This window comes from Mus pahari, chromosome 6 (assembly GCF_900095145.1).
Source record: "Mus pahari chromosome 6, PAHARI_EIJ_v1.1, whole genome shotgun sequence".
Classification (NCBI taxonomy): Eukaryota; Metazoa; Chordata; class Mammalia; order Rodentia; family Muridae; genus Mus; species Mus pahari.
In genome coordinates this window covers 12,054,269-12,082,163 of record NC_034595.1, presented here as the reverse complement: position 1 = coordinate 12,082,163, position 27,895 = coordinate 12,054,269, and the positions used below count along the sequence as shown (strand labels likewise).

Below are 27,895 nucleotides of genomic sequence, written 5' to 3'. Positions count from 1 at the left end.
GCTTCCAGGCAGGCATGTCACAGGAGGAGCTGAGCGTTCTGCATATTGTTCTGAAGGCCAACAGGAGAAGCCTGGCTTCCTCAGGCACCTAGGAGCAAGCTCTCTCAAAGTCCACCCCCACAGTGACATGTTTCCTTCAACAATGCCGTGCTTACTCCAAACAGGCTGCATTTCCTAGGAATGCCACTCCTTGAACCTACTAGCACACTTAAACTACCACATCCCACTCCCCAGGTCAAGCATATTCAAGTCACCATACTCATATTCAAGAAGTCAGACATTGCATCAAAGAAAAGTCTCCTGCCAATAAAGTAGGCTCAATGGTAGTAAAATGGCACTGTGAACATGTAGTCTCAACATTGCCATCATACAGACTGGGTCTAATGACACCAGAGTGGGGCCACTACATTTAGCCCATCTGGATGAATCATGATAATCTTTCCATTTTATAGTTAATTCAGTCACATCTCCTAAATACCTTTTACCATATAAGGTACATTCGCAAGTTCCAGAGAAGACATGGATGTCTATTGGGCTACCACAAAGGAGAAGAATGCAAATTTGCCTAAAAGAAAGGAAATAGAAATGGAAGGACCTGTTTGTGGACAGAGGGATTGGATATACAAGGAACAGCTATTATGTGTGGCTCGTGGTCAGACTCAAAGCACAGTTGGAGAGGTCTGCCAGAGAGAGAGAAAGAGAGATTCTGGAAGTTTAAAGAAAAGGAGAAGGCTGACCAGAGAAACAGAGCAGGATTATTGGACAGTGTTGAGAACTGGCTTGAGATTGGTGATCATTCATTATAGCAATATTGATCTCCATAATAACGTTAATATCTTCAGAATCAGGAGGATTTTTTAGAACAGGCATAATAAAGCAGGTGAGGTAGTGTTCTGCAATATAGGATAGTAAAAATAAAATAAAATAAAATAAAATAAAAGAGAGAGCAAGGTAAAACAATTTCAGAACTTACTGTAACAATGCCCATAAAAAGCATGAACTCAAGGCAAGTAAAGAGGAAGAAACAAGAGGCTTCTGGGAGGACCCTTTGCTAGACCATTGCCTTTCCTCTGATCATCCCATAGGACAATTCAAATGGGGATGTTTATTGGTGGGATAATAGGATGCTAAATTATAGGTGCAGTGTGGTTAAAATAATAACTATAATTGTACGACTCAACTTGAACTAACTCAACTGGGAAAAATACCAATAGAAAATAACTGTTTATTCCCAGTCTTAAGCTTGGTTACTTTGAGATACAAAAAACAATTTCTTTCTGTAATTAAAATCCACTTGCAAGGATTAAAAAGAAGAATCTTGCTATCTAAATAAAAATTTGAATCTAATATGCACTTCAAAGCTCTATCCTGCTACATAACCCAGAGCTGGCCCAGGAGATTGGAAATCAGCACTGTGGATGCTCTTTCATTTATTCTGTACCCACACCCAACTCCTTGGGCTTCCCTAGAGTCAGAGTTGGTAACATCAGCTGAATTGTGACCACCCCAACAGTGTCTTTGTCCTCTAGCACTAATGAATGTTTCATTCTAAAGCAAAGAATTCTACAGACCTTATTAAAGAATAGATTCTGAGGTAGGAAGTCGATCATTTGTTATCTAAGTGAGCCAAGCTCAAAAACCACAGCCCTTAGGAAAGGAGCCCCAGCCCCGGCTGTGGCTAGACAGTTCTGGTGGGAAAGGAGCTAGAGATGTGTAGTGAGAAGGCTCTGTGAGAAGGCATCAGGGTCTTAAGGAGCTGGAGGAAGGATCCATTCTGTAAACTCACATGCTATGGCCTTTATGCAAGAAAAGCAAAGAACCAGATTCAGGTCCGCTGACCCCTACTGGGTTTAACCAGCTCACCTCACCCACCCACTGAGGGTCTGGATGTTGGGGGAGCCACTAGAGCATTGGCCACTCACCAGTGACTGTAGCACTGAAAACTGATTTCCTGTCTCCCAGTAGCCCTCCACTGCCATTCACTCCCAAGGAGAAGCCACTCCTACAATCCCCTCCCAGACCTAGGACTGAATGCTGAACTTCTGAGTCTCTTAATTGTTAAAAAACAAAGTACTATCAAATACATACAAATGCTTATCAAGTCACTTCATACTGGGTTCTCTAAGCTTATTGAAATACTTTAAAAATCTAATGGAAAATAAATATGTTTTACTATATAATATTTTTACTCATGTGTCATTTAACTTATTTTAAAGACTTTTAAAATCAATTTTATTTATATGAGTACACTGTAGCTGTATTCAGAGTAGAGCATCAGATCCCATTACAGATGGTTGTGAGCTGCCATGTGGTTGCTAGGAATTAAACTCAGGACCTCTGGAAGAGCAGTCAGTGATCTTAACCTCTGAGCCATCTCTCCAAACCCTCATTTAACTTCTTAATGAAACAAACTAAAAAAAAAAAAAATTAAAAATTAAAAATTAAAAAAACCCTTTAGACAGGTTATAGTGCTTATTATATAACATGCTAATAAGGTTTTTATTGCATCACAATTTTCAAGCTAGTGGGAAAGAACTATATATTGCAATATTATGTAAACACAAAAATATAATCTTTGCTGAAAACGGAGAAACTTGGGTTGGGATGTAGAGCAGTGCTGGAGGGCTTTGCCTAGCATGAATGAGGCCCAAGTTTTCATCCACAGACCACACAAATATCCCAAATAAAAAACATGGCTAAAACTAGGACCTGCACCAACGGCCACTTAGCACAACTGAATATATTTAATATAGAGCTGATAATTCTGACATCATGGTCCCAGACGATGGAAATGCAGACTCTTACCATGCCTTTGGAAAGAACATCTTTATTACCTGTCAATAAAATATTGATAGTCTGGGGCCAAGTCAATACATGAAGAAATATTGTAAGGGAGTAGTAAAAATATGTTTTAAATGGTGTATAAAAATGTTTATAAGAATGACATTTGGAACCAAATTAAAAGTCCTTCAACATATTTTCTCTAAGAAATTTTATTTTTGTGCAAAACACGATAGAAGCATTTTAAAAGTCATTCTATGTTCTGAAGATCACACAAGAGTATGAAAGATGCTTAAAATCTAAGAAACAATATGTAAGCCACCTCTATTTTAAACTGTGGAAGAGTAGTCTCAAAAATATACCACAAGGGTTTGCTTTGTCCCTTCTTTTCCCTTTATGAAATGCTGTGTCATCTTATTCATTTAATGATTATATATAAATCAGAAGATAAATATACTACTGGCACTAGTAAATATTATTTGTCTCCATAAGGTGTCAGTCCATGTCCATCCAGCCTTTACCCCACCTTACCTCTTCCCAATTGGAGAAGTGGCCATCACCTACACTGCGACGGACTCATCTGGTAACCAAGCCAGCTGCACTTTCTACATCAAGGTCATTGGTAAGTCTCCAAATCACGCAGGTGGTTTACAAAGACAATCCTTTGTATTCATCAGTGTCTGCTGCCCAGGTTCTTCCTCCTGGCACTGAAACCCTCAGAGTTCTCTCTCTCATTGGAGCCTTCCATATCCTTAACTGTCCTCGTGTCTATTTCTTCCCAGATGAGCTCTTTGGAAAGTTCTAGTTAGCTACTACCTCTTTCTGTTTACCTGTCATTTTTTCTCAAAGTCATTCAAGCCTTCAAGCCTAGACTCTGTTCCTTCTGCTCCTATGATTATATAACCATCAAGGTCACCAACAATCTCTGTTGTGACTCTCCATTGCCATTCCTACTATCCCCTCCTAGACCTATAACTCAATGTTGACCATCTGATTCTCTTGTTTACTTAATGCACCATCAATTACATACAACTGCTTATCAAGTCACTTTATAAAGAGCTCTCCAAGCTTATTTAAACTTTTTAAAAAATCGAATGGAAAACAAATAGATTTTACTACCTAAGTACTTTCATTCGTGTGTAATTTAACTTCTTAACCTAACACAAATATCACAGTAAAAAAAAAATACTTTATACCTGTTGAAGTTCATAACATTTATTATATAACATGCTGTTATACAGCATAATTTTCTGAAAGTAATTATACTTCATACTTCATATGATGGAGCCATTTAAATGGTATCCTAAGTTCTAAAGATCAACTGTGCTCTCAAAATACAATTTTCTGTTCTCTTACAGTCTTTCCTCTGGGCTTATTTTCTTAGCCACCTCTTTCTTACCTACACTTTCTTCTCCCCTGGCTTCTCTGCCACCAGTCTGTGAGGGACACTAACCTCCACACCACTTATCTTACCTATTCATCTTTTCCCCTTCCTAGGCCTTTGTTTCATTAATTCTCAAACGTCGACCAGCATCCAAGCTTCCGGCTTTCGGCCTCTACTCTTTACCTGTGGTTTTCCTGTGTGGTTTTGTGGACTGACAACCCACACCTGTCTGTCTCCAGCTTGGATCTCTTTTCTGAAATCCAAACCTAAAGTGTCAAACCTCATCTAAGATGTGGCATGGTGGCTCATGCCTGCAATCCCAGCTCTTAGGAGGCTATGGCATAAGGATCATATAGCTTGGGGAACAAAGCAAGTTCCAGGCTAGCCTATGCTACTGGAGGAGCTTTGTCTAAAGAGGACAAAGGAGGAAAAACAAAAAGCTTTCCCGCATGTATGTGCCACAGCCATCTCAGACCCAACTAGTAGATTTCTAGCCCAGAAAGTGATGGTGTCAACTGCAGAGCTACAGAGCAGAAACCAGGAAGTCATCTTTGACTCTTCCTCCTCCATCACTGAATCCAAAAAGTTATCAAGTTCCATACACTTCACCGACTTAGTCTCTCCAGTCTCTCTATCATTACATCCTCTAGACTGTGAGCAGATACTTCCCTGTGCCCCATTGGTTCATCCAAAAATAGGATGAAAATGTGCTCCCCTATTAAGTTATTGTGGAGTTTTTAATTAAGACATATAAATCACTTAAATCAAAGCCTGATACACATTATCTTTGTAAAAGCTAAATAATAACATTCAAAGTTTGCTTTATATATATATAATATATATATATATTATATATATATATATTAATATATTATATATATATATAATGTTATGAGTGTTTTGATTGTATATACTTATATGTACTGTTTGTCCCTGGAGTTTATGAAAGGGCATCATATCTCCTAGAATTTAAGTTAAAAACTATTGTAAACTACCACATGGGTGCTGGGAAACCTCCAGGACCTCCGTAAAAGCAGCAAGTGTTCTTAACTGCTGACCCATCTCTCCAGACCCTACATCTCACTCTAGTTGTTATGGATCTATTTTCACTGCATTTAAATTGAATACATCCAATTCATTTTATTCTATGAAATTTACACAGATAAAGACTGTATCTCACACTGGTCTGTTGGTCTGAGTTATAAGTTTAGATTATAAGTAATCGTGGGACTCAAGTAAAACCTAATCAGTCTAACTCCTTCTCTAGTATTTAGCTTTCTAGCTGGGTTTTTTTTTTTTTTTTTTTTTCATGTTGTGTTAAATGCAGGCTTCACCGGCATGAAAAACAGATCTTTTTATCTGGCTTTATGACTTCAAACATGGAAATGTGGCTTAAGAGTTTGCCAAGTATGAGTCTTTCATAAGAAGGGCTGGGATGATGAAGTAGAAAATATGTACTTGGGTGTCTAGCTAGACATTAGCTGAATTTCCAAAGTCTTAAAGAGAAAGAAGAGGACATGGGCGACAGATAACAGGAAGACAGAGACAGGAAATATCCCCCAAGCCTGTATATGTCTTCTTGTCTTCATGGTGTGGATGGGTCAGAGAACTGCAAGGCAGAAGGGAGGCTGGGCATTCAGGACTGCTGCCTGCTAGCAACCAACAGCAGCTGGTTAAGTCCCAGTTGTCTCCTGTACCTGCAATTCACTTTTCAAATGCTCAGTTACAACCAGATAAGCTTAGATGATGTTTGATTCATAGTTTTGTTGGGGGAGAATGATGACTGCTTTCAGGATGACATGTTAACCATGAGTTGACTTGATTCAGTTTTCTCAAAGAGCACTGCCCTGCCAGGAGCATTTCTCCTTTCTTTGCTTTAAGCTCCTTGTTTTGCTCACCTGCTGGGAGCCGGGAGCCATGCTATTCAGTGGAGACTTAAATGTGACTAGAAGGGACTCCATTTTATAGAGCTGCCAATCTAGGATAGCCCAGGTCATTATACTTACGAAATGGTGAGTGAGCAAAGAAGACAGAGACCGAGCATCTACTCATAAAACACAGGTTAAAGCAGGGATGCATGCGTTCCCAGGGGTACAGCTCATTCAGTCTCATGCATTCCCAGAGGTATAGCTCATTCAGTTTCAGATGTGTTTTCCTGAACAGACTCAAATGTCTTGGCTTTGGTGCAATGACCACAAGTTATTAAGTTAATGACTTCGAGCAAGTTCCTTAAGTTTCTCTGGTTTATGTCCTTGCATAAAAAAAAAAAAATTAAAATAGTAATTTGTACTTTACCCTTCAGACTTCAAAGGTGGATAATTAAGAACACTTTCAATATGTAAAGTCTGAAATGTGGTTGAAATCATTTTCTGTGTCATTTCTTTATTGTCCTTTACTGACATATATAATATATTTTTTCTTTATTGTCCTTTACTGACATATAATATATATATTATATATGTCACATGTATGTATTATAAATATATATAATCATAATTTTTTTTTTCATGACATTCAACCAGTATGTTAAAACATGACTTTCCCATCCCTTCTCAAAACGGACTACTCCAGGCACACTTTTGTTGCGATAAAATGCCCTGATCAAAAGCAATTAGGAAAGGATTTATTCAGAGTACAATTCCAAGTTGATCACAGAGGGGAAGTTGAGGCAGGAACTCAGAGCAGATAGTCACATTGCATCTACAGTCCAAAGCAAATGCATCCATGCTGCATGGTTGCTGCTTGTGCTCTGCTAGCTTTCTTAACTACTATACAGCTCAGGACCCCTGTCTAGGCAATGACATCTTCTACTGCTATGTTGAGTCTTCCCACCCTAATCAACAACCGACACAGTCCCCCAAAGGCTTGCCCACAGACCAACATGATCCTTCAGTCGAGGCTCCTTTGTCAGATGATTCTAGGTTGTGTCAAGGTGGCCGTTAAAACTTACCAGCATGCCACCTTTTGATCTGAATTCTTTTTTTTAACTAATTTTTATTAGATATTTTCTTCATTTACATTTCAAATGCTATCCCGAAAGTCCCCTATACTAAGGCTGAATAAATTCATCAAGACTGAAGGTCACAACCTATGACCTGATCCAGGCTTGGCCACACATCCTCAATAACCAGAAAGTCAGATAAATACTGCAAAAATTAAAAACTAGCTTTATTCATTGTGGCTACATTGGGAAGAGGGATGAGGAGATCCAGCAAACCCCCAAGTTCTGAAGTGAGGTTAAAATTTAAGTACACACCATCTGAACAGTTCACCTAAATACATGGCCCCACCCACCACTGACCAATCATTGTCTGGGCTTCAGTCTCATCCTGTAAGATGGTCTAACAAATTCTTTCTGGGGGACAAGTTCCATCCTGGCTGGTACCTTTTCCTTATCCAGCATGAGATTACCCAGGATCATTTGGGGTCCTTTGTTTTAATAGTCTGGGAGTCTGACTGGGAGTGAAAGTGTCTCCGGATGTTTTAATGAGCAGGCATGACTTCTTTGTCTGATTCCATATTCTGCAGATGTGGAACCACCTGTCATAGATTGGTGCCGATCTCCACCTCCAATCCAGGTCGTAGAGAAGGAGCACCCTGCGAGCTGGGATGAGCCTCAATTCTCAGACAACTCTGGTGAGGAGGATCTTGTCGTAGGCTGGGTGACACTGGCCAGGCTCTACTCTCAAAAGCTTCTTCAAATGGCAAAAGAAGTGAAAGAAATAATGGCTAAGAAGAATGAGAAATGGCACCACGTAGTGTGTTTTAATGGGAGTGTAATTTAACATTGGTGTCTGGCTTAGCCATTAGGATTTCTCTTCAATACTCACTGGGCATTTACTAAACCATTTCTAGGTTTGAACTTGTAGGTTTTGATGAGTTTACTAGATTGAGCCTATGATACCCCAAAACTATTAGAGTTTCTACTGGCATCTCAGTCCAATTCTGTGTATTTTCACTCATTCCTAAATATTGGCTGAATGGATTACAAAAAAGGTCATAAGAAGGTGGAGAAAATCCCAAGCAAATGTAACTGAAGTTCATTTTAAAACAATCCCTAAAACAACAGGGAAATTGTACCGATTTCTCAAACCACCTTTGTCCCAACAGACTGAGTCAAAGAAAAAGAGTTTGTTTAAGAAAATTCCCTAAATGGATAGGATTTTTGAGTCTATTATTTCTGTGGTACAGCCTAAATCTTCTGTTCTCTAGTAGTAGACAAATCACACTGAGTGGATTGCTCAGCCAGCTTGCATAAATAGAAAACAGAAGCACATCAGACGGACGGCTAATGATCTAACTGCAGAGTGATGTACTCACATCCCTTCTTCCCTCCATAGGAGCTGAATTGGTCATTACCAGCAGTCACACACAAGGCGACCTGTTTCCTCACGGGGAAACGGTGGTGTGGTATACAGCCACTGACCCCTCAGGCAACAACAGAACCTGTGACATCCACATTGTCATAAAAGGTACTCTCTTCACCAGGCTCTTCCCCCAGTCTAGCTAACATTTGATATATGTGATCATTATAGTCCTCTAGGTTAGTAGAAGATAGAGATAGTAAGTGATGAATTTTCAAGCTGAAATGCTTGCAGGTTGTAAGTTTCCCGTTGTCATCCTTGACCGTGTTACAGATTGTCTATGAGGGCAGCCGTTACTTCCTGTGTTAACAAGAGTACCCCAGAGGAAGTAAGCCAGTCATGAAGAGATTTACCAGGTTGCCTTAGATGATATTGGCTAGAGACCCCAGTCATGGTTTCTGCACACAGGTGATGCAGAGAAAGAGCCCAGTTGCTGCTCAATCCAGGAACTTGGAAGCCTGGAAGGGGCATCCTTTATCCTCATGGTGATGAGGTGAAGTATCAGGCCAGGGATGAAGGCCTGGAAGGTGCATCCTTTATCCTCATGGTGAAGTCTCAGGCCAGGGATGAAGGCCCGGAAGCTCCCTGGAGAGTTGCTGGGAGACTAAAAGCTGAAAGAACCTGGGAATCTCACATCCAGGAGTGACAGCAGCAACAAGAGATTGTTCAGCACTTTGTCAGGAATAGTGGGCACATCTGCTGGCTTCTGTTTCCTCTCTTTTGTCCCACCCCATCTCCTATCCTATTGGATGGAACTGTCTACATTTAGGGCAGGTTCTTCCTCTGTTGATGACTGTCCCCACTTGCCAATCATCTCTGGAAACACCCTCAGTGACTCCTGAAAGGGCAGTGCTTTGCTCATCTTATAGGCACCACTCAACTTGTCAAGCTCATAGTCTAGATTCACCCTCACATCTGTCTCACATCTGCCCTTTCGTGAACCGTTTCCTCTGAGATTGCAAAGTGTTGCTTTAAAGACCTTGAAAAGGTCTTTGCTATATAATGTTGCCCATGTTTCATTCAAGTGATTATTCCAGAAACAATAGTACAAGGTCGGACAGACTTTTGCCTTCCTATGAAATATGTATAACTCCTAATTGCAACATCTGCCCACAATACAGGAACGAAAAAGTAGTCAGTGCTACTCTCCCATCCTGGGGGCCCTTGGTAAAATGTCCCAAGAGAGGAGCAGGCGGGAGTCCCCTTCTCGACTCGGCTTTAATTCCTACACTATGCTGCTCCGACAACTATAATTGAATAACAACTATAATTGAATAATAACTATAACTGAATAATACAGTGTCATTTTGACACAGGTTCTCCTTGTGAGGTTCCCTTCACCCCTGTAAACGGGGACTTTGTCTGTGCCCAGGATAGTGTTGGAGTTAACTGTAGCCTGAGCTGCAAGGAGGGCTATGATTTCACAGAAGGATCAACTGAGAAGTACTACTGTGCTTTTGAAGATGGTATCTGGAGACCACCATACTCTACAGAATGGCCAGACTGTGCTAGTAAGTTTCAATTCTGCACCTTTTAAAGTGTACAATCATATATACAGAAAATGTGTCTTATAATAAGAATGAATGGGAAGGGTGTCCTGAATCAGAAATGTGTATGATTTAAAATATTAGCCAACAGAGCCTTGCTAGAGTTTAGGTTACTATAGAAAGGCAAAATTATCTTGATCTGCTCATAATTTACCAAAAATGTTTGAAGAAGTTTGTGAACATGGAATTCTTTGCCTGAAGTTTCTTAGTGAAAGAACTTATGGAACTTAATATCCAATACAGATGACATAAAATAGTAGATTGTATGGTGTCTTCACATTTGACTTAAATTCAGAGTGGCTGCATCTGTGTAGGTGTGGAATGGAGTATGTTGGGGAGGGGTAGTGGAGGATCGAACCCCTAGAATGACTACATCCTAAATCCTAGCAGCCCGTAACGTAAGCTGTCGCTACAAGAGCAAGGTTGCCTTTCTGAAAATTATACTTTCAAGGATTGCGACTGCACACAATAGTTAAAACTTTTAAATGTCGGTTAGTTGAAAATATAAGCACATAATAAAAACTTAGATAAAATTAAACAACTTTGATGTAGTCAAAGATCAAAGGATCTCTTGTCCACCCCACTGCTGCTTTTCTCATAGGACTGGGGGTTACAGAACACTAGATCAAAGCAAACTTGTGGCAGTAGCAGGGCACCGTGCCTCTCAGCTGTGGTTTATTGTGGTCAGTGGATGCCTGCAAACGGTCTCGCTGCCACCTCTCACTACGAAAACAATCTTATGAATCATGTCAGAATCCAAAATAAACTCAATTCAAAAAATATCCTTTAATTCAGCATATAAAATATTAGTCATCGCTATGGAATTATTGTGCCTGTGTCCTAATCCCTGTAGAATTATTTCTCCTCTAGGATGCAGGCTTGGAATTTCAGTTTTGTCATAAAAAGCTAAAGCTCTGGGTTGGGGATATGGCTCAGTGACAGAGCACTTCCTAGCAGGAGAGTGACAAAGAGAAGGAAGTCAGGAAGTAAGGGAGGAGGAGGGGAGGGGAAGGGAGAGGAGGGGAGGAGAGGGGAAAGGAGGGGAGGGAAGGGGAACTGCTTGTGGACGTTGTACATCGTGGTGCGCACTAGGCTCCGCACCACGATGTACAACGTCCACAAGCAGCAGGAAGGAAGGGAGGAGGAGGGGAGGGGANGGGAGGGAAGGGGAGGAGAGGGGAGGGGAGGGGAAGAAATGGGGATGGGAAAAGGAAGGAAGCAGAGGGAGTAAAAAACATTAAATTTGTGTTGAAGCTCTACTGAACTGAAGCTGTCTTGCCTTGAATTTTCTAGTAAAACGTTTTGCAAACCATGGGTTCAAGTCCTTCGAGATGCTATACAAAACGACTCGCTGTGATGACATGGATCTGTTTAAGAAGTTTTCTGCAGCATTTGAGACGACCCTGGGGAACATGGTAGGTCACCAGGAGTCTTTGGCTGTGTGTTGTGTTTTGAAGGATACTACTAAGGCTGTCTTCACTTCTCTGGGTCTCTCGCAACTGAAATTTCCATTCCTGAGTGTGTCCTTCTGAGTGAATCCTTCTGAGTGAATCCTTCTGAGTGTGTCCTTCTTTGGGATCCAAATTTGTATTTGTAATTACTTATTCAATTTAGACTTCTGAGATAAGTTTTAATTCAGTTGGCAAACTTTCTGAATCAGAAAGTTTAAAAACTTTAGGGTCTTTGTGGTTTAAAAATGCTTGCTTTATTATTTAAACTCTCTCTCTCTCTCTCTCTCTCTCTCTCACACACACACACACACACACACACACACACACACAGGGTTGGGGGAACCCAAACTTTTAAGTTATATTATCATAAGAACTGGTCGAACATTTGAACATTTTCTTTTTTGTTGCTGTACTTTGGGTTTGATTTTGGGCTTTGAGAGGGGGTCTCACGTAGCCCACAGTGGCCTCAAAGTCACTCTGTAGCCAAGGATGACCTTGAACTGCTGATCCTGCTGTCTCCACCTCCGGATTACACTACAGCAGTTCTCAATCTGTAGGTTGTGACCTAAGGCCATCTACATCTCTGATATTTACATCACGATTCATAACAGAATCAAAATTACAGTTATAAAGTAGCAATGAAAATAATTTTGTCATCGAGGGGAGTCACCACAATGTATTAAAGGAACTGTATCAAAGGGGCCTAGCATTAGGAAGGCTGAGAACCAATGTATTACAGGCTTGTACCATCACACCCAGTATGTGTTACAGGGGATTGTATCCAGGGCTTCAAGCATGTGAGGCAAGCTCTCTACTACTTGAGCTATGTCCTCATATGAAGGGATTTTCTATCATATGCATTTTTGTCTAGGTCTCACGATAGCAATGCAATAACCTTAACTGAATCAAATGTCTAGAAGGCAGGAGCCATGCTTTTGTCTGCCAGAGTGGGTGGGCATTTGTTGATTTGCTAATAAGCATTATAAAGTGCTGCTTGTCAAATGTCAAAGTGTTGTTATAAAAACGTTCAGTGTATAAACTGGCATATGCATAATAAGCCCTTGCTTTAAAATGTTTTACCTAAGCTAACTTGGTAGAGCCAAATTTCTAATAGAAAAATCAATGTCACCATTGCCAGAGAATGGAGAAGGAATGCCTGTGTTCATCTGGTCACTCTGAGTTTCAGATCTGTACTGTAAAGGGCAATGACACGCCCTTAGTATCACACCCTAGTGCACATGAGTGAGCTATCACTCAAATAGTAATGAGAGCTCACATCGGAAGCTCTGTGAAGTGACTGCCATTCATGCTAGTGGCCTTCTGTCTAAAACAAACTGCAGTAGGTTAAAGATGGTAAAAATGGATCAGAATGTGACATTGATTAGTATTTAGTCAGCATCTATGTTCTATGGGATAACCTTGGCAAGCCTTATGTACTTGTAGACTTCACATCCCAGTGGATGAGATGAACAATAGACCAATTACAAGGGAAATAGCATGCCAGGTGGAGAGAGCTACGGAATAAGACAGTACAGAGCATGGGAATCTGGTGTCCTGCTGGGAAAGAGGAATGAAGAGACGAGAAAGAGAATCACTCGGTGTAGGAAGCATTGCTCATGACACGGCTTCTACAAAGGACAATGGGGGTGGAGCCAACACTTTGTGAGGCTTCAAGAAGGCAGAGGGGACATGAGGGTCTGGAAATAGAAAGAAAACTTCAGAGTAGAAGTTCCCTTTCCAGAAACGCTCAGAAGACCTGGATTTATAATGTTTCCAGAATCATTTTCCAGAAAATAGTCCAGAACTCTGGAAAGCTGCATTTCATTTAGAGTAAAGATGAAAAGAATGTAGAGAAAATATGACCTTATCCATTTTTCTTTTACTGATGGGGAGTTTCAGAGAACACAGGGGAGAGCTAGGGAACTAGGGAGCGTGGGACATAACATCAGAAAAGGGTGCTAAGGGATCTAAGGTAGTCTCAAATCAGAGATAGCCCAGGAGTCCCGGGCTTCCTCTGGTGGGTGACATAAATGGAGACCAGAAAGGATGAGCTTCATACTGGTGGTCTGAGACAGTGAGAGGCTGAAAGGTGAAGGGGTGGGAGGGAGGGAGAGAAGGAAGGATGGACAGAGGGAGGGAGGGGTCTTTTCATAACATTATAGAGATCCGTAAGCATGAAGAGCCCTCACTCATCCCATTGATGGAGACGTGAGGTCCGGGGAGCCAAGGGTTGTCCAGAAGTGCACAGGGGTGTGAGTGAGTTCTGTCTTCATCTTTACCTCCAGGTCCCTTCCTTTTGTAACGATGCTGATGACATTGACTGCAGACTGGAGGACCTGACCAAAAAATACTGCATCGAGTATAATTACAACTATGAAAATGGCTTTGCAATTGGTAATTATATTATCTAGCCGCGCTGATTTGCAAGGTGGATTAGCAAAGCAAAGTTGTTCCACAAGAGTGGTGGAAACAGGAAAAGAAAATTTAACCTTTTTTCAAGTAACTTAGGATAACTATATAATCTGATCCTGTAATAATTCATTACAGATATCTTAAATTTTGGTGTGAAATAAGTCACTTTAAAATATTAATGAAAGCACTTCAGGATAAAAGTCATAGTGTGATGGCAAAATTTTAAAACATGACCTATTACTGAATGTGATCATAACAGTTACAAAGTACTTAACGAATATTTCTCTTTTTAAAAAATATAAATCTCAATGCTGTAGAAACTTCTAGCATTCTATGAGGGCATTCAGTCGGCCTTGCAATTAAGCCATGTATTCAAAATAGTCCTGCATGGGAAATATTCATAGTTCTCACCCAGGTTGTAAAATCCAGTTATTAAAATTCTAAATGTCTAAGTCGAACCAAATTTTAAATGCTTTTCCAAGTAGATAAAATTTTTTTATCAAAGATTCTCTAAGTATGGTAAATGAACTTTGCATAATTGCTACATAGTATTTCTGGTAGACTGCGTAAACTGAAACCACATAAATACTGATTCCAGCTTTTTAATGCACGCAGAATGCCAACAAATCTCTGAAGGAAGTTTACCTAAGTGGACAAACAGGCTCTTGAACACGACTTGTTTAAAGATCATAATTAAGTGTCAGTGTGGCCAGAGCAACATGAATATCACATAATTAGCTGACCTGATTAGTTGAGTCAGATATTAAAGCAGGCTGGGGCATGTAAATTGTTCCCCTCTTATTACAGACAACGCTATGAAGCCAGGCTCATTGTCAACATCTATTAATGAAGGAATTGCAATGCAGGAAGATGAAAGCAATTTGGCTGACACTACACAATCAAATGTCACACTTCATGAACTGAAAACCTGGTGTCTGGTGTCAATCACAATGGCATCAAGGGCACTTTAGAAATCACACGTATCCATGTCTCCTCTGGAGACACAAACCTTTACTCCTAGTCTCCCTTTGCCGGCGTCCCTACCTTCAATATGTAAAGCAGATATTCTGAACAATATTTATTTTTTTTAAAAAAGTTGATTGTGTTCATTATACTTATAAAACTATTGGAGGAAGATACAGAAAAGAACTAGAAACTGACTAGAATTCTGCGCACATGCACGCACACACACACACACACACACACACGCACGCACACACACACACACACACACTAATTACCCCTAAATTGAGGTTAATTACCTGTTAACTTAAAGAAGTGACGGATTCTATATACTTTCATAGGTAAAAAGATAATACATATTAGTCTCCAGATTAAATGCAAAATGCCTCCAAAATGTCAACGTAAGTCTTGGGTCAAACCACTTATACACCAGGGGCATTGAGTAAGTGGTTAGGGGTAGTTTGTGATGTTAGGACCTAAACGTGGAGGAAGAGGCACCTGTCTGACCACCTGTTTCTCTGCCCACTCTCATCAGGACCAGGAGGCTGGGGTGCAGGCAACAGGCTGGATTATTCCTACGATCACTTCCTGGATGTTGTACAGGAAATGCCCACTGATGTGGGCAAGGCCAGATCGTCACGGATTAAAAGAACTGTCCCATTGTCTGACCCCAAAATTCAGCTAATTTTTAACATCACAGGTAAGAATAAACTTTCTATTTAACAAAGCAATATGAGGCGAAATTTGGGGCTGGGATGCTATTTCTGGTATTTATCGTGCTTGATGCTTGTTAGGAATAACCCTGGAGATGAGAACTCGAGGGAGCAGCCAGCTAAGCATGGTCATTGCTTTGCTGTTCAGTGCCACAGAGCTCTTTCCTGGCTCTTGCAGACAAGCACCTGCTTTCCTCAAATGTTGACAGGATGAACTAAGGTGCCCATTTTTAAAAGCAAGAATAAAGACTAATAATTCATCCTGTGATGATGAATTCCCTCAACAGAAGATATTAACCCAGCCTCTAAGAAAAGGATTCAAATGAACGTATTTTGTTTTTAATACTACCCATGTGTGACATATCCAGCGAGAAATGGTTGACTTTATTTTAAATTAATTTTTTAATGAAGTACTTTAATATATGATTTCATTGGGGGTAAAAAATTATTATTATCGTTAGTACCTGACACGTGTTTTATATGTGTGAGTGTGTGTGAAAGAGTGGGTGGGTGGGTGAGAACATGCATGTTTAATTTTGTTGTGTTTTATCTCAGCTAGCGTGCCACTCCCAGAGGAAAGAAATGATACCCTTGAATTGGAGAATCAGCAGCGACTCATCAAGACATTGGAAACAATCACCAATCGCCTGAAAAGCACCTTGAATAAAGAGCCCATGTATTCTTTCCAGCTGGCCTCAGAAACAGTGGTGGCTGACAGCAATTCCCTAGAAACTGAAAAGGCTTTTCTCTTCTGCAGACCAGGCTCTGTGCTGAGGGGGCGCATGTGTGGTAAGACTCCCCTGGGACCTAGCTCTTCACTGTGCACTGGGTCAAATGAGCTGGGCACAGACGTTTTCCAAGAGTGTTTGCAGAACGTTGATATGGAACAGGCATTTTTGCATTGTGTGGCTGTTGCTATACTATGTTGTCTCAAGAACCTGAGAGCACACCATGGCTGGGGACAAGTGGAGTATTTCGATGTGGAGGAAACAAATCTTGTTTTCTTTTCTAGCTCTTTAAGCCTCAGAGTGATGCTGGAGAAATGCTCAGTGGTTAGGGTACCTGCTGCTGTTGTGGGAGACAGAGCTTAGTTTCCACATACACACTGAGCATCTCACAACCACTGGTAACTCCAGCTCCAGGGGTTCTGATTCCCCCTTCTGGCCTCCATGGGCACACGTGTTCCTGTACGCGTGCGCGTGTGCACACACACACACACACACACACACACACACACACACACAAATAAAATACATCTTAAAAACAAAAACAGCTTCATAACTTTTTATCAATTGCTCCCAAAACAGTAACTCACATATTTGACCACTTCTGTCTTTCAGGTGCACACCTCTCCCATTTAATCTCATTCAGCATCACTATGATGTACCGTTAATGTCAATACACAGCACAGAAAGCTAAAGCCAAGGAGGTTCTGGACATGCTCAAAGGCAGAAAGTGGTGTGACAGAAACCCCTAACCACACAGCCAATTATAGTGCTTTGATTTTTTTCAATTAGGGTAAAATTCATGTGAATATTTTAAATGTCCAGTTCAATGGCAGTAAGTTCATTCACAGGATGCAACCATCACTTGTCTATTTTCAGAACATCTTCAAAGTCTCCTGTATGCATTAGTCACCCCCTTCTTCCTCCATTTACCACTTCTCTACACTGCTACAATCTAGATAAAGTCCAACCTATTTCTATCACACACACACACACACACACACACACACACACACACCATGAACAATATGAATCTCAGGTTAGTCGCCTTTAAGTCCTGGCCCTTGTATCATGTTCATGAAGCCTCCTTCTTACATTCTAGACATCACACCTATAGCTTGCTTTTGCTATACCTAGTGTGACAAAAGTCAACTCATTCAAAGCTGTTGTTATGAGCCTACTCTGGTTTCATCTTCCCACTCCGAGAACAATCAGGAATTGACTTGAGCAACATTTCTCTCATCTCGGTGGGGCCTTCAGACCTGTGCCAACATAAAATGTTTGTGATGTGTCAGGGCTCTGCTTAGGGCCCACCCAAGAACCAATGCACCTACCACCATAGCGAGAGAGAATTAGGAATCCATTTTCAATAGGCACCCGGGTAATCGTTTAATTCATTAGCATCTCCAAATCACCTGGTATGAAGTTCAGGTGTCTCTCTAGAATGCTTTGATAACCACCTGCTCAGTGAGTGTAACACTCTATTTGACCTCAGAAGTTCTATGACACTATGAATTCTAAAGTGTGCCCATTGCCTTGGAGCCTTTTGATCAGAGGTATGCCTGAAACACTCCCTTCAAGGGCAAGAATTCTCTCTCCTGTTTAGTCTTTCTGTGCTGACCTGACTTCTGTGTCTGGAAATGACACTGCAATGGATAAGTAGCTTCATTTTATTGTGGGGGGGGAGGGGGTTGCGTGCAGAAAGATAATTTAGAAACCATTTTCAATATCACAAAGCCATTGCAAATGTATCTAAATATTCATTCTTTTATCCTTGCCTTCAGTTTTTTCTTTGTTAACTATACATTTTTCTATAATGCTTCCCTCCATTTTTTTAAAGCCCAGTCATATCAATCCTGATTGGTTGATAAAATGTATACATCTTCTCAAAAAATATCTACTACCATTGGTTTTTAGCAATCTATATCTGGAAGGTCTACCCACTGTGGGTGTAAAGCTTTTACAGTGAAATTTAACCTAAGTACAATAGTACCTAGAAATACACTTCCTGGGAAAAAAGAACCGAAGGATGCCGTGGTTGTGGGACTTAAATTTCCTGTCTGCTTTGTCCACAGTCAACTGCCCCCTGGGAACCTCTTACTCTCTGAAGCATTCAACCTGTGAAAGCTGCCTCATGGGATCCTACCAAGATGAAGAAGGGCAGCTGGAGTGCAAGCTCTGTCCCCCAAGGACTCACACGGAATATCTCCATTCAAGAAGTATCTCTGAATGCAAAGGTAGAGGCTTAAGGTTTGACCAGAGATGGTTGGATTTTGTGCCCAGTTGTAATGGGAGGGAGGTCTCTTTGTCCATCGCTTGGTCTTGGTCAAGGCTTCTGTATCAAAACATAAATTAACAATCATACCCATTTTTTAAATGAAAATTGTACATGGCACAGGAGCCTTTAGAAATGAAAACACAAAGAAACTAGGAAATGTGTGTGTGTGTGTGTGTGTGTGTGTGTGTGTGATGCTGATCTTGGTGATGAGGTGAGTGGCTGTGTAAAAGTACAAAGGGACAAAGAGTAGGAGTGTCTTGTCAAGGCCTGTTTGTCTCCATTCTTCCTGGGCCCCAGTGTCTTCAGAGCCAAGGGTGCCCCTTTCCTCTGGAGAGCAGGTTGAACAGGTCTCTTATGGTCTCAAGATCTACTGTGAGAAAGAGAGAGAGGGAGCTTCAGAGAGGCCTGCCTGCTTCTCCAGCACTCTCACATCTCTTTAGGTTAAAATATTCAGTATGCATTCATACGTGGTGGTGCATGACTTTAATCCCAGGATTTGGGAGGCAGAGGCAGGCAGATCTGTGAGTTCGATGCCAACCTGGTCTATAGAGGGAGTTCCGGAACAAACGGGGCTACACAGAGAAATCTTGTCTCAAAAGCAAAACAACACTAAAAAAATATCCAGTATGCTGACGCCCATGCTTTGCAGTAGAGCAGAGGTTCTCAACCTCCTGTGGGTCCAAACCCCTTTGGAGATCAAAGAACCCTTCAATAGGGATCACACATCAGATATCCTGCATATCAGGTATTTACATTACAGTTCTTAACAATAACAACATTGCAGCTATAAGGACCAACAAAAATAAGTTTATGGTTGGGGGTCACCACAACATGAGGAATGTATTAAAGGGTTGCAGCCTTAGGGGGGCTGAGAGTTACTGGGGTACAGGGTTCTTAGCCCTGTCTCAATTCATCAGTCTAAAAATAGATGAAATAAGAGCTAAAAGCAATTCTCCACGTCCTTTCTTGTAGTTATAAAGCACTAAGCGAATGTGTCCCTGATCCAGTAAAATCATTTCTCCCTGCTTGGAACTGTGCCTTGCTACATGCCCGCCCCTCTCTCAGACAAACTTCAATCCACATTCATTAATTAGCCTGAAACTTTCTTGTGAATCTCACACTAGTTAGTAGGAAGGACATTCATGGCACTTCGCAATCAAGTTAGATGGAGATAGTATCTACCAAATACTGTTAGACAAGTGTTAGATACTAGATGATCAATTCTCTGTTGACTTGGAACACAGATGAATAGATTCTTGCCTCTAGGAAATGCAGCACTTTCTGCATTTCTCCTGTTCTTCACAATGCAAGTCTCTGGTGGAAATGTTTTCTTTCATAATGAAGGTTAGTTAACAGGAGACACACCTCACCTAACTGTTTGAAATTTCTCCTCCATGCTGTGGATCCAAAGGCAGTTGTCCGTGTTTTTCAATAAATATAAATTCTAGGAGGAACTGAGTGATTGGAAATGCCCCAGAACTGTTAGCAATACTGACAATGAGAGTCTGTTGGAGACACTGAAGGAGAAGACTGTGGGTCAATGAAGCTGTTTGGAGGAGGCAGCAGAATCCGTCCTCCCTGGAGATGTGCACTGCTGTGTCTAGATGGATGGAGGCCGATTTGAGTTTCCCTTCTGTCCCTCTTCACACAGCTCTCCCAGTGCAAAACTTGCTTTGAAGATGGTTCCTCACTGTGGTGTCTATTTTGAGCTTTGTTCAATGACTGTTAAACACTCTGTGTGGTGAGAACCCTGATAAGCAACAATGGACGGAATGGGGCATGTGTCTAAAACTTAGTGGTATACAAAACCTAGTGTCACTGGCTATAGATGAAGCATTTGTGTCTCCTTTTCTGTCCTGCCTTAGACAGGGGATGCCCTACCCCACCCCCAACTAATTTTAAGCAGCTTCATTCTGTTACTCACTGCATGGTATGTTTCTTCTCAGCTCAGTGTAAGCAAGGCACCTACTCTTCCAGTGGGCTGGAGACCTGCGAATCGTGTCCACTGGGTACTTATCAACCGGAATTTGGATCCCGGAGCTGCCTCCTATGCCCAGAAACCACCACAACGGTGAAAAGAGGAGCTGTGGACATCTCTGCTTGTGGAGGTTATCACCCGTGCTTTAGATATTTATATTTATTTACATATGCTAAGTCCTCTGCATGGAGGAGTGGGGTGCTTTTAACAAAGCTGAATGTCCACAGTATGCAAAGAATGTAAATAACTGTCTCTTCTTCGGGAGTTCCTTGTTTCCAGCTGGTCAGCACTTCAGTATAAAAAGACTCTCTGTATATAGCTCAAAACTTCTGTCTTGGGCCTCAATAATAAGCATGAGGTTGCATGGCATCACAGACGTACAGGTTTATGGGTTCTGTCCCTGGAGTGTTCATTCACTGGGTGCAATGTGCATTTCTACCTAGTATGTGGGGATGCCTCCCTTTACAAGTTCCAGGATCGCACTGTGGCAGCTACTGGTTCAAACAGAAATGAGAAGGCCAGCATTCCACTTTGAATATCTCGACCACCCTAGCTGACTATAGTTACCCAACCAGAAATTCCTGAAGATGTAAACAAACAAGAAGATAAAAAGTTCACACTATCTCAAAGCTAGAGCTGACAGTCAAAATTGATGATATGGGCTGCAGAGATGGCTTAGTTACTACAGGCTTGCTGTACAAGCATGGGACCTACTATGCTCAGATCAGCAGCACCCATGTGAGAAGCCAGGCACGGCAGCACACGTGTATTCCCAGCAGTGGGGGTTGGGGCAGGAGGACTCTGGGGCTTGTTGACCAACCAATCTTGTCTATCCATGAGCTCCAGGTTCAGTGAGAGACCATGTTTTAAACAATAACATGAAGTGTGATAGAGGAAGACACCCAAAGTTGACCTTTTGACACACACACACACACACACACACACACAAATGTATACACACACAACATGTACACACACATGAAAATATATACACATATATACACACAAACACACTCAAATGTCTACACATAATGAACACATGCACAAATGCATCATAACAACTGTGTACACACACACACATGAACACATGTAAATACATACACACACACACACACACACACACACACACACGCGTGCGCGCGCGCGCACAAAATCAACCTGTTGTTAGAAACTAGAAGTTTGTTTCCCTGTAAATCCAGCGGAGCTGTATTTAAGATAAATGGTTGGTTAACTGCCTCTGAAGTAACAGAGGGAAGCTAGAATGAGCAGGTGTGCGTGATGACATTTAAAAGTGGGAGTCCTCTCATTCTTAATACTCTTACTTAAAACTCAAGGTTTACAACCAGAGAGTAAAAAGATGTTTTCTTATTGAAAGAGTGATGTTCCTAAGAGCCACACACTTCCATACACAGCTATAGGCAAAAAGAGACTGAGATTCCTGGGAACTGGCCACGTGTGGAGATTACTTGTGACCGAGGCCAGGGTGTGTCTAAAGCTGCATCTGGGCTAATGGAGTCCTCAGAAGTTCAGAGCCACAGGACCTAGTGTGTCGGGTGATAAGTTATTTAGGTCTTCCCATCTGTTTAAACTGACTCTGTAGCAGGGTCATGGGAGATAAACGTTTTAGGCTTAATAGATTCTTTGAGTCATGTCCATCAACCTACGGTTTGACGAAAGCATTGAGAAGATAACTTTTCTAAATGGTGGTTGAAGCGTATAAACCTTGCCTGTGCGTCAAAGCAATCTCCGGTTTTGTTCTGTGTTTCACTTCAGTGTCAGATAAAGCCTCACAATATGCTTGAGATGGGCCTGCTAAGCACTCGCTGGTTTTGCCACTATGTGAGCTAATTTTGAAAGGAAGTCTGCAGTAAACTAATCCGGCCTGTGCCCCAACTTCCTCTAACCACAAAGCAACTGGAATTTTTTATAGGGAAGTGAATTCATATTTGACTTTTCTTCCAGTCTTCTAAGCAAGCCTTGAGGTTTGTCCAACACTAGCTTTGCAATTAAGCAGTTCTAATTCCCAGAATGTGGCAGAATTCTGGTAAACGCCCCCACACCTCCTCGTATTCCCACCATAGTTAGCCACACTCGGTTCACCATGAGGAGAACCAGGACTAGCTCAGCATCTTCTGTAGGTTTGGACCAACACTGTTGTACTGTAAATTGAAGTATATGTGACTTATAAAATGGACCTTCACATACTTTGTCTTAGTTTTCATCTCCCTTCCTTCCTTCAATCTGTCTTTTTGTTGTTGTTGTTATTGATTTCCTTTCTTTTATATTGATTTGTTTATAGATGTGCTGTTCTGGTTTTTTTGTTTGGTTTTGTTGTTGTTGCTGCTGAGTTTATCTTACACTTTGAGAGGACAAGAATTATACTATCTCTCACTCTGACCCTTCAAGATGATGTTAAAACAGGAACTGTGGGGGAATTAGTGACCTCTGGCACTAGCTTAGGAAACATATTAATTTGTTCATCTATTTATTTGTATATGTTTAGAGGGCATGTTGATCCCATACTTACGTGCTCACTGAAGTCAAACAAGCTTACACATCACACCATCTTACATTATTATGCTTTGGTCCATGGGAAACGTTCCTGAAATCTATGCCGTTGGTTTATAATACAGTATTATCAAGTGTCCAGTAAACTTACATAAAGGCCAAGTTTATTGAGACCCATGGCTACATTTGTTCTCCTTAACACCATCAATAAATGATACTTGCAAGGTACTAATTTCCCCTAGCTATCTCAGTACACTACTTCAAGTTTGGCCTTACTATTAATATTAGTATTAAGTGAGGTTTCTACATTCTTTCCTCATGATCAGAACATTAAGGCATGTCAATGATGTGTATGTTTAGCTTTGTATTATGAACTGGATAGTACTGTTATGAAAACATGAGCCTGCTACTGCATATATAAATATGGATGCAACATTTCTCATCGTATACATTGGTTAACTGATTTAATTAGGTGTCTGGGACTTCCTTTTCCACATCTAAAGAGCTGACACAAGTGTTTCAGTAGCTTTCTCGAAACCGAAGTCCAGGGAGCTTATTTTAAATGTAATGTGTAATTGCATGCACCCAAATGATTTCTTTTCTTCCCAGTGCCCTGCCCAGTAGGAGAATTCTCCCGCTCTGGATTAACACCCTGCCACCCTTGCCCTCGAGACTATTACCAACCCAATGCAGGGAAGTCCTTCTGCCTCGCTTGTCCCTTTTATGGAACTACAACCATCACTGGCGCCACGTCCATCACAGACTGCTCAAGTGAGTTCTCAGCCTTCATCTACAAACCCCATGTTGAGTCTTACCTATATTTGCCTCTCTGGTTCCTTCGGTACATCACCATTAGGGGTAGATTCTGATATCTGGGCTTATTAATTCATTCCTCCATGGTCTTTTAAAACAATTTTATTACATTTCTTTACATATGTAGTACATGTGTGTGCACACTCATGCATGCACACATGAACATGCCACAACTCTCATGTGGCAGGAAAACAATGTGGAGGTATCCACACACTTTACAGTCTCCACCATGTGTGTCCTAGGATTAAACGCATAGTCACGCTTGTCGGCAAGCGCTGTTACTCAGTATGCCATCTTACCAGATGAGTAAGGTCCTCTCGATGACAAGACTAGAAGAATTATTTTGGAAACATTGCACTTGGTAACTAACATATCTTCCCCAGAGTCTAGGATGGAATGACATGCCTCCCATGACTGTGTTTTCCTGTGTAATATTACTGAAACAAGATATGTGTGGCTTGACTCACTCTGCAACCAGACCTTACCCAGAGTATCTCGAGAGAGTTTAATTATGGGCCATACCCACCACACGCTGACATTCTGCCTGTTTGCCTTGTTAGGTTTTAGCTCCACTTTCTCAGCAGCAGAAGAAAGCATAGTGCCCCTGGCGGCCCCTGGACATACCCAGAACAAGTATGAAGTCAGCAGTCAGGCAAGTCTGCTTCCTACACAGACCATTTCTTTGATGGGATGCTTGAAAAATAATTTGCCATTGTATGTACCACAGAATACCGGGGTTGAAACATTAATCAGATTATGAATATTGTGAAGGAATATTTAGTTATGGTTTTTAATAAGAATTTTAAAAATTACAGCATTAGATGTTCTTAGTATCAAAAATTGGAATTATTTTCCCAGAAATGCCTGCTCAGCACTATGTACACGTGGGAGGCTTTGATCACTAATTGATCCATCGCTGGAAAAAGGGGGCGGGGTTGGTTTATCAAAGGCTTTTTTTAAAATAGAGGTTGAAGATAATTCAGATTTTATTTCAAAATTATTTACATATTTTTTATGACCAAAGAAATTGTTCCTTGAGATAACACAGGAAGAATTAAATACTATCACTCAGGAACATAACTAAGCCGATTGTTCCCTCTGTGCACGTGCATGTACATGTGCGTGTGAGTGTGCATGTGCATGTGCATGTGAGTGTACATGTGCGTGTGAGTGTGCATGTGCATGTGTGTGGTCCTGGGAACTGAACTGACAGACTCACAATGGGGGGGGGGGTGTCCTGCTAAAGAGTATATTCCCAGGCCTGCATTCCAGTTTTATTTTATTATTATTTTTTAAGATGATCTGCTATGTCAGATGCTACTCAGATATCTTGGGTATATTCTGTCATTACCCTTAATTCATCCTACTTGAGTCCTTTGCCATTCGATGGTATTAAAGCCAATAATACTGTATTTCTTCTGTCATCTTCCCACAGTCTACCATAGTAAGCTGCTGGAAAGTGAGCTGGCTGGATACAGAGAGCTGTAGGACCCTCCAAAGCACGGCATGATGGAGTCCACTGGCCACTTTTAAATAATAATGTATGAGCTTCACGCTGAGGCTCTGTTGCAACTGGCCTTGTTTAATCCCTGTACTTCATATATTTCAAAAGCATCTCTAAGGGATTCTAACATGCAACCCACACATAGGAACACTGCATCTGTTTACCTCACTGTAGAATCATCATTTGTGCCCATACATCGCAGGCAGCTATGATACAGCAGAGACCCAGCTAGCTTGAATGATCTCACCTGGAAGCACCGTGGCAACCTTCTAGCCCCTCGGTAGGAATGCTCTGGGATGACCTGAGTGCTTCCCTCAGGTTCTGTGTCTTTTCTGCCCCTGGTAGGTCTTTCATGAGTGCTTCTTAAACCCCTGCCACAACAGTGGAACCTGCCAACAGCTTGGACGTGGTTATGTCTGTCTCTGCCCTCCTGGATACACAGGTACCATAAAAGAATATTAATTTTATCATGTTTCATGTGAAATTGGCATGTGTAGTGAATCAGACTGTGTGATGCTAAACACACACCATGTGAGACACTAGACAACGTTAATGAGAGGAAATATTGGGTTGAACAAGATAAAAGACATGCATATCCAACAGTCTTCTTTGTACAGTTTGGAGGCAAAGGAGGGGAAAGCTTCACTATGAAGCTAACACTATAACTGAGGGGTTAAGTGGAATAGTCTGGGAGTCCTATTCAAAGTTTTGTTCTAACGCAAATTAAGCTCATGATGTTCAACTTTGACTAACACAAACATTTTAAAACAAATTCTAGCTTCTCTCATTGTTACTCAACTGTGAAGTTCTTCACCCATGAGATCTGTTACTTTGTTTCTAGCTTCAGGAGAACATCTGGACTTTGGACTAGAGGCTCGAAGAGTTTTGTTTACTTGTAGTTTGGTTCACATCGAAAATGTGTCCAGAAACAATTTTAGGAGAAAATAAACTACATCTTAAAATTGCAATTAATTCAAAAATAATCTCTTATTTTTAAAAAAATATATATGTCTTTTGCTTCAAAAGAAAAAGCTATGTGACAATCTCTGAAAGTTTTTCATGGAAAATTATATTTAAGTAGAATTCAACAAAAAGAAATAAGCAAAAGGAAATTTGGCAACAAAAGACATCTAACACTAGCAAGAATATTGGCATTCCAGTTACCACAGTTGGCTCTTGTGGAAAAAAAAAAGTGCTGATATTTCCTAGGAAATATAGAACTTGTCATGCTCACGGTACATGCCTGTTATCTGGGCATTTGGGAGGCAGAGGCAGGGGGATCTTTCTGAGTTCAAAGCCATCTTAGTCTACAAAGTAAGTTCCAGGCCAGTCAGGGATACACAGTGAGATCCTATTTAAAGAAGAAAGAGGAAGGAGAAGAGGGAGAGAAGAAATGGAGGGGAGGGGGAGGGAAGGGAGGGGAGAGGATGGATGGGTGGATGGATGGATGGATGGAAGGATGTGTGATTGGGTGATTTCTGAGGATTCTACACTTGAGTCATCATTTAAAGAAGGCATATAGAGTTCGATCGGTAGCAGGAGCGGAGAGCGGACCCCAGAGAGCCCTGAGAGCCCCACAGTTGCCGCAGGCCTAGTCACCATCACACCCGGGAGGAGCCGCAGCAGTGGCTGCAGGCCCCAGTCACCATCACTGCAACCATGAGCAGTGAGGCCAAGACCCAGCAGCCGCCCGCCGCCCCCCCTCCCGCCTCCGCCCTCAGCACCGCCTACACCAAGCTCTGCTCCACAGGCAGCGGCAAGGGTAGCAGTGGCCAGGGCGGCCTCAAGGCGGGGACAAGAAGGTCATCGCGATGTAGGTTTTGGTAACAGTCAAATGGTTCAATGTAAGGAACAGATACGGTTTCATCAACAGGAATGACACCAAGGAAGACGTATTTGTACACCAGACTGCCATAAAGAAGAATAACCCCAGGAAGTACCTTCACAGTGTAGGAGATGGAGAGACTGTGGGGTTTGATGTTGTTGAAGGAGAAAAGGATGCGGAGGCAGCAAATGTTACAGGCCCTGGTGGAGTTCCAGTTCAAGGCAGTAAATACGCAGCAGACTGTAACCATTATAGACGATATCCACGTTGTAGGGGTCCTCCACGCAATTACCAGAATAGTGAGAGTGGGGAAAAGAACGAGGGATCGGAAAGTGCTCCTGAAGGCCAGGCCCAACAACGCCGGCCATATAGCAGGCAAAGGTTCCCACCTTACTACATGCGGAGACCCTACGCGGGTCGACCACAGTATTCCAACCCCCCTGTGCAAGGAGAAGTGATGGAGGGTGCTGACAACCAGGGTGCAGGAGAGCAAGGTAGACCAGTGAGACAGAATATGTATCGGGGTTACAGACCACGATTCCGAAGGGGCCCTCCTCAGGGGCCCTCCTCGCCAAAGACAGCCTAGAGAGGATGGCAATGAAGAGGACAAAGAGAATCAAGGAGATGAGACCCAAGGTCAGCAGCCACC

General features: G+C 41.7%; 1 protein-coding gene across 1 annotated transcript in view; it reads left to right on the top strand.

The window, feature by feature from the left end:
- Positions 1–27,895, top strand: part of Svep1 (sushi, von Willebrand factor type A, EGF and pentraxin domain containing 1) — a 178,925-nt gene that overhangs the window by 77,838 nt on the left and 73,192 nt on the right. The window contains 13 exon segments of the mRNA XM_021200005.2: positions 3,274–3,403; positions 7,694–7,801; positions 8,506–8,637; positions 9,846–10,040; positions 11,370–11,491; positions 13,813–13,921; positions 15,438–15,602; positions 16,171–16,404; positions 18,416–18,577; positions 20,565–20,726; positions 23,714–23,875; positions 24,478–24,569; positions 25,767–25,931. Coding sequence (XP_021055664.1) covers positions 3,274–3,403; positions 7,694–7,801; positions 8,506–8,637; positions 9,846–10,040; positions 11,370–11,491; positions 13,813–13,921; positions 15,438–15,602; positions 16,171–16,404; positions 18,416–18,577; positions 20,565–20,726; positions 23,714–23,875; positions 24,478–24,569; positions 25,767–25,931 — 1,938 coding nt within the window.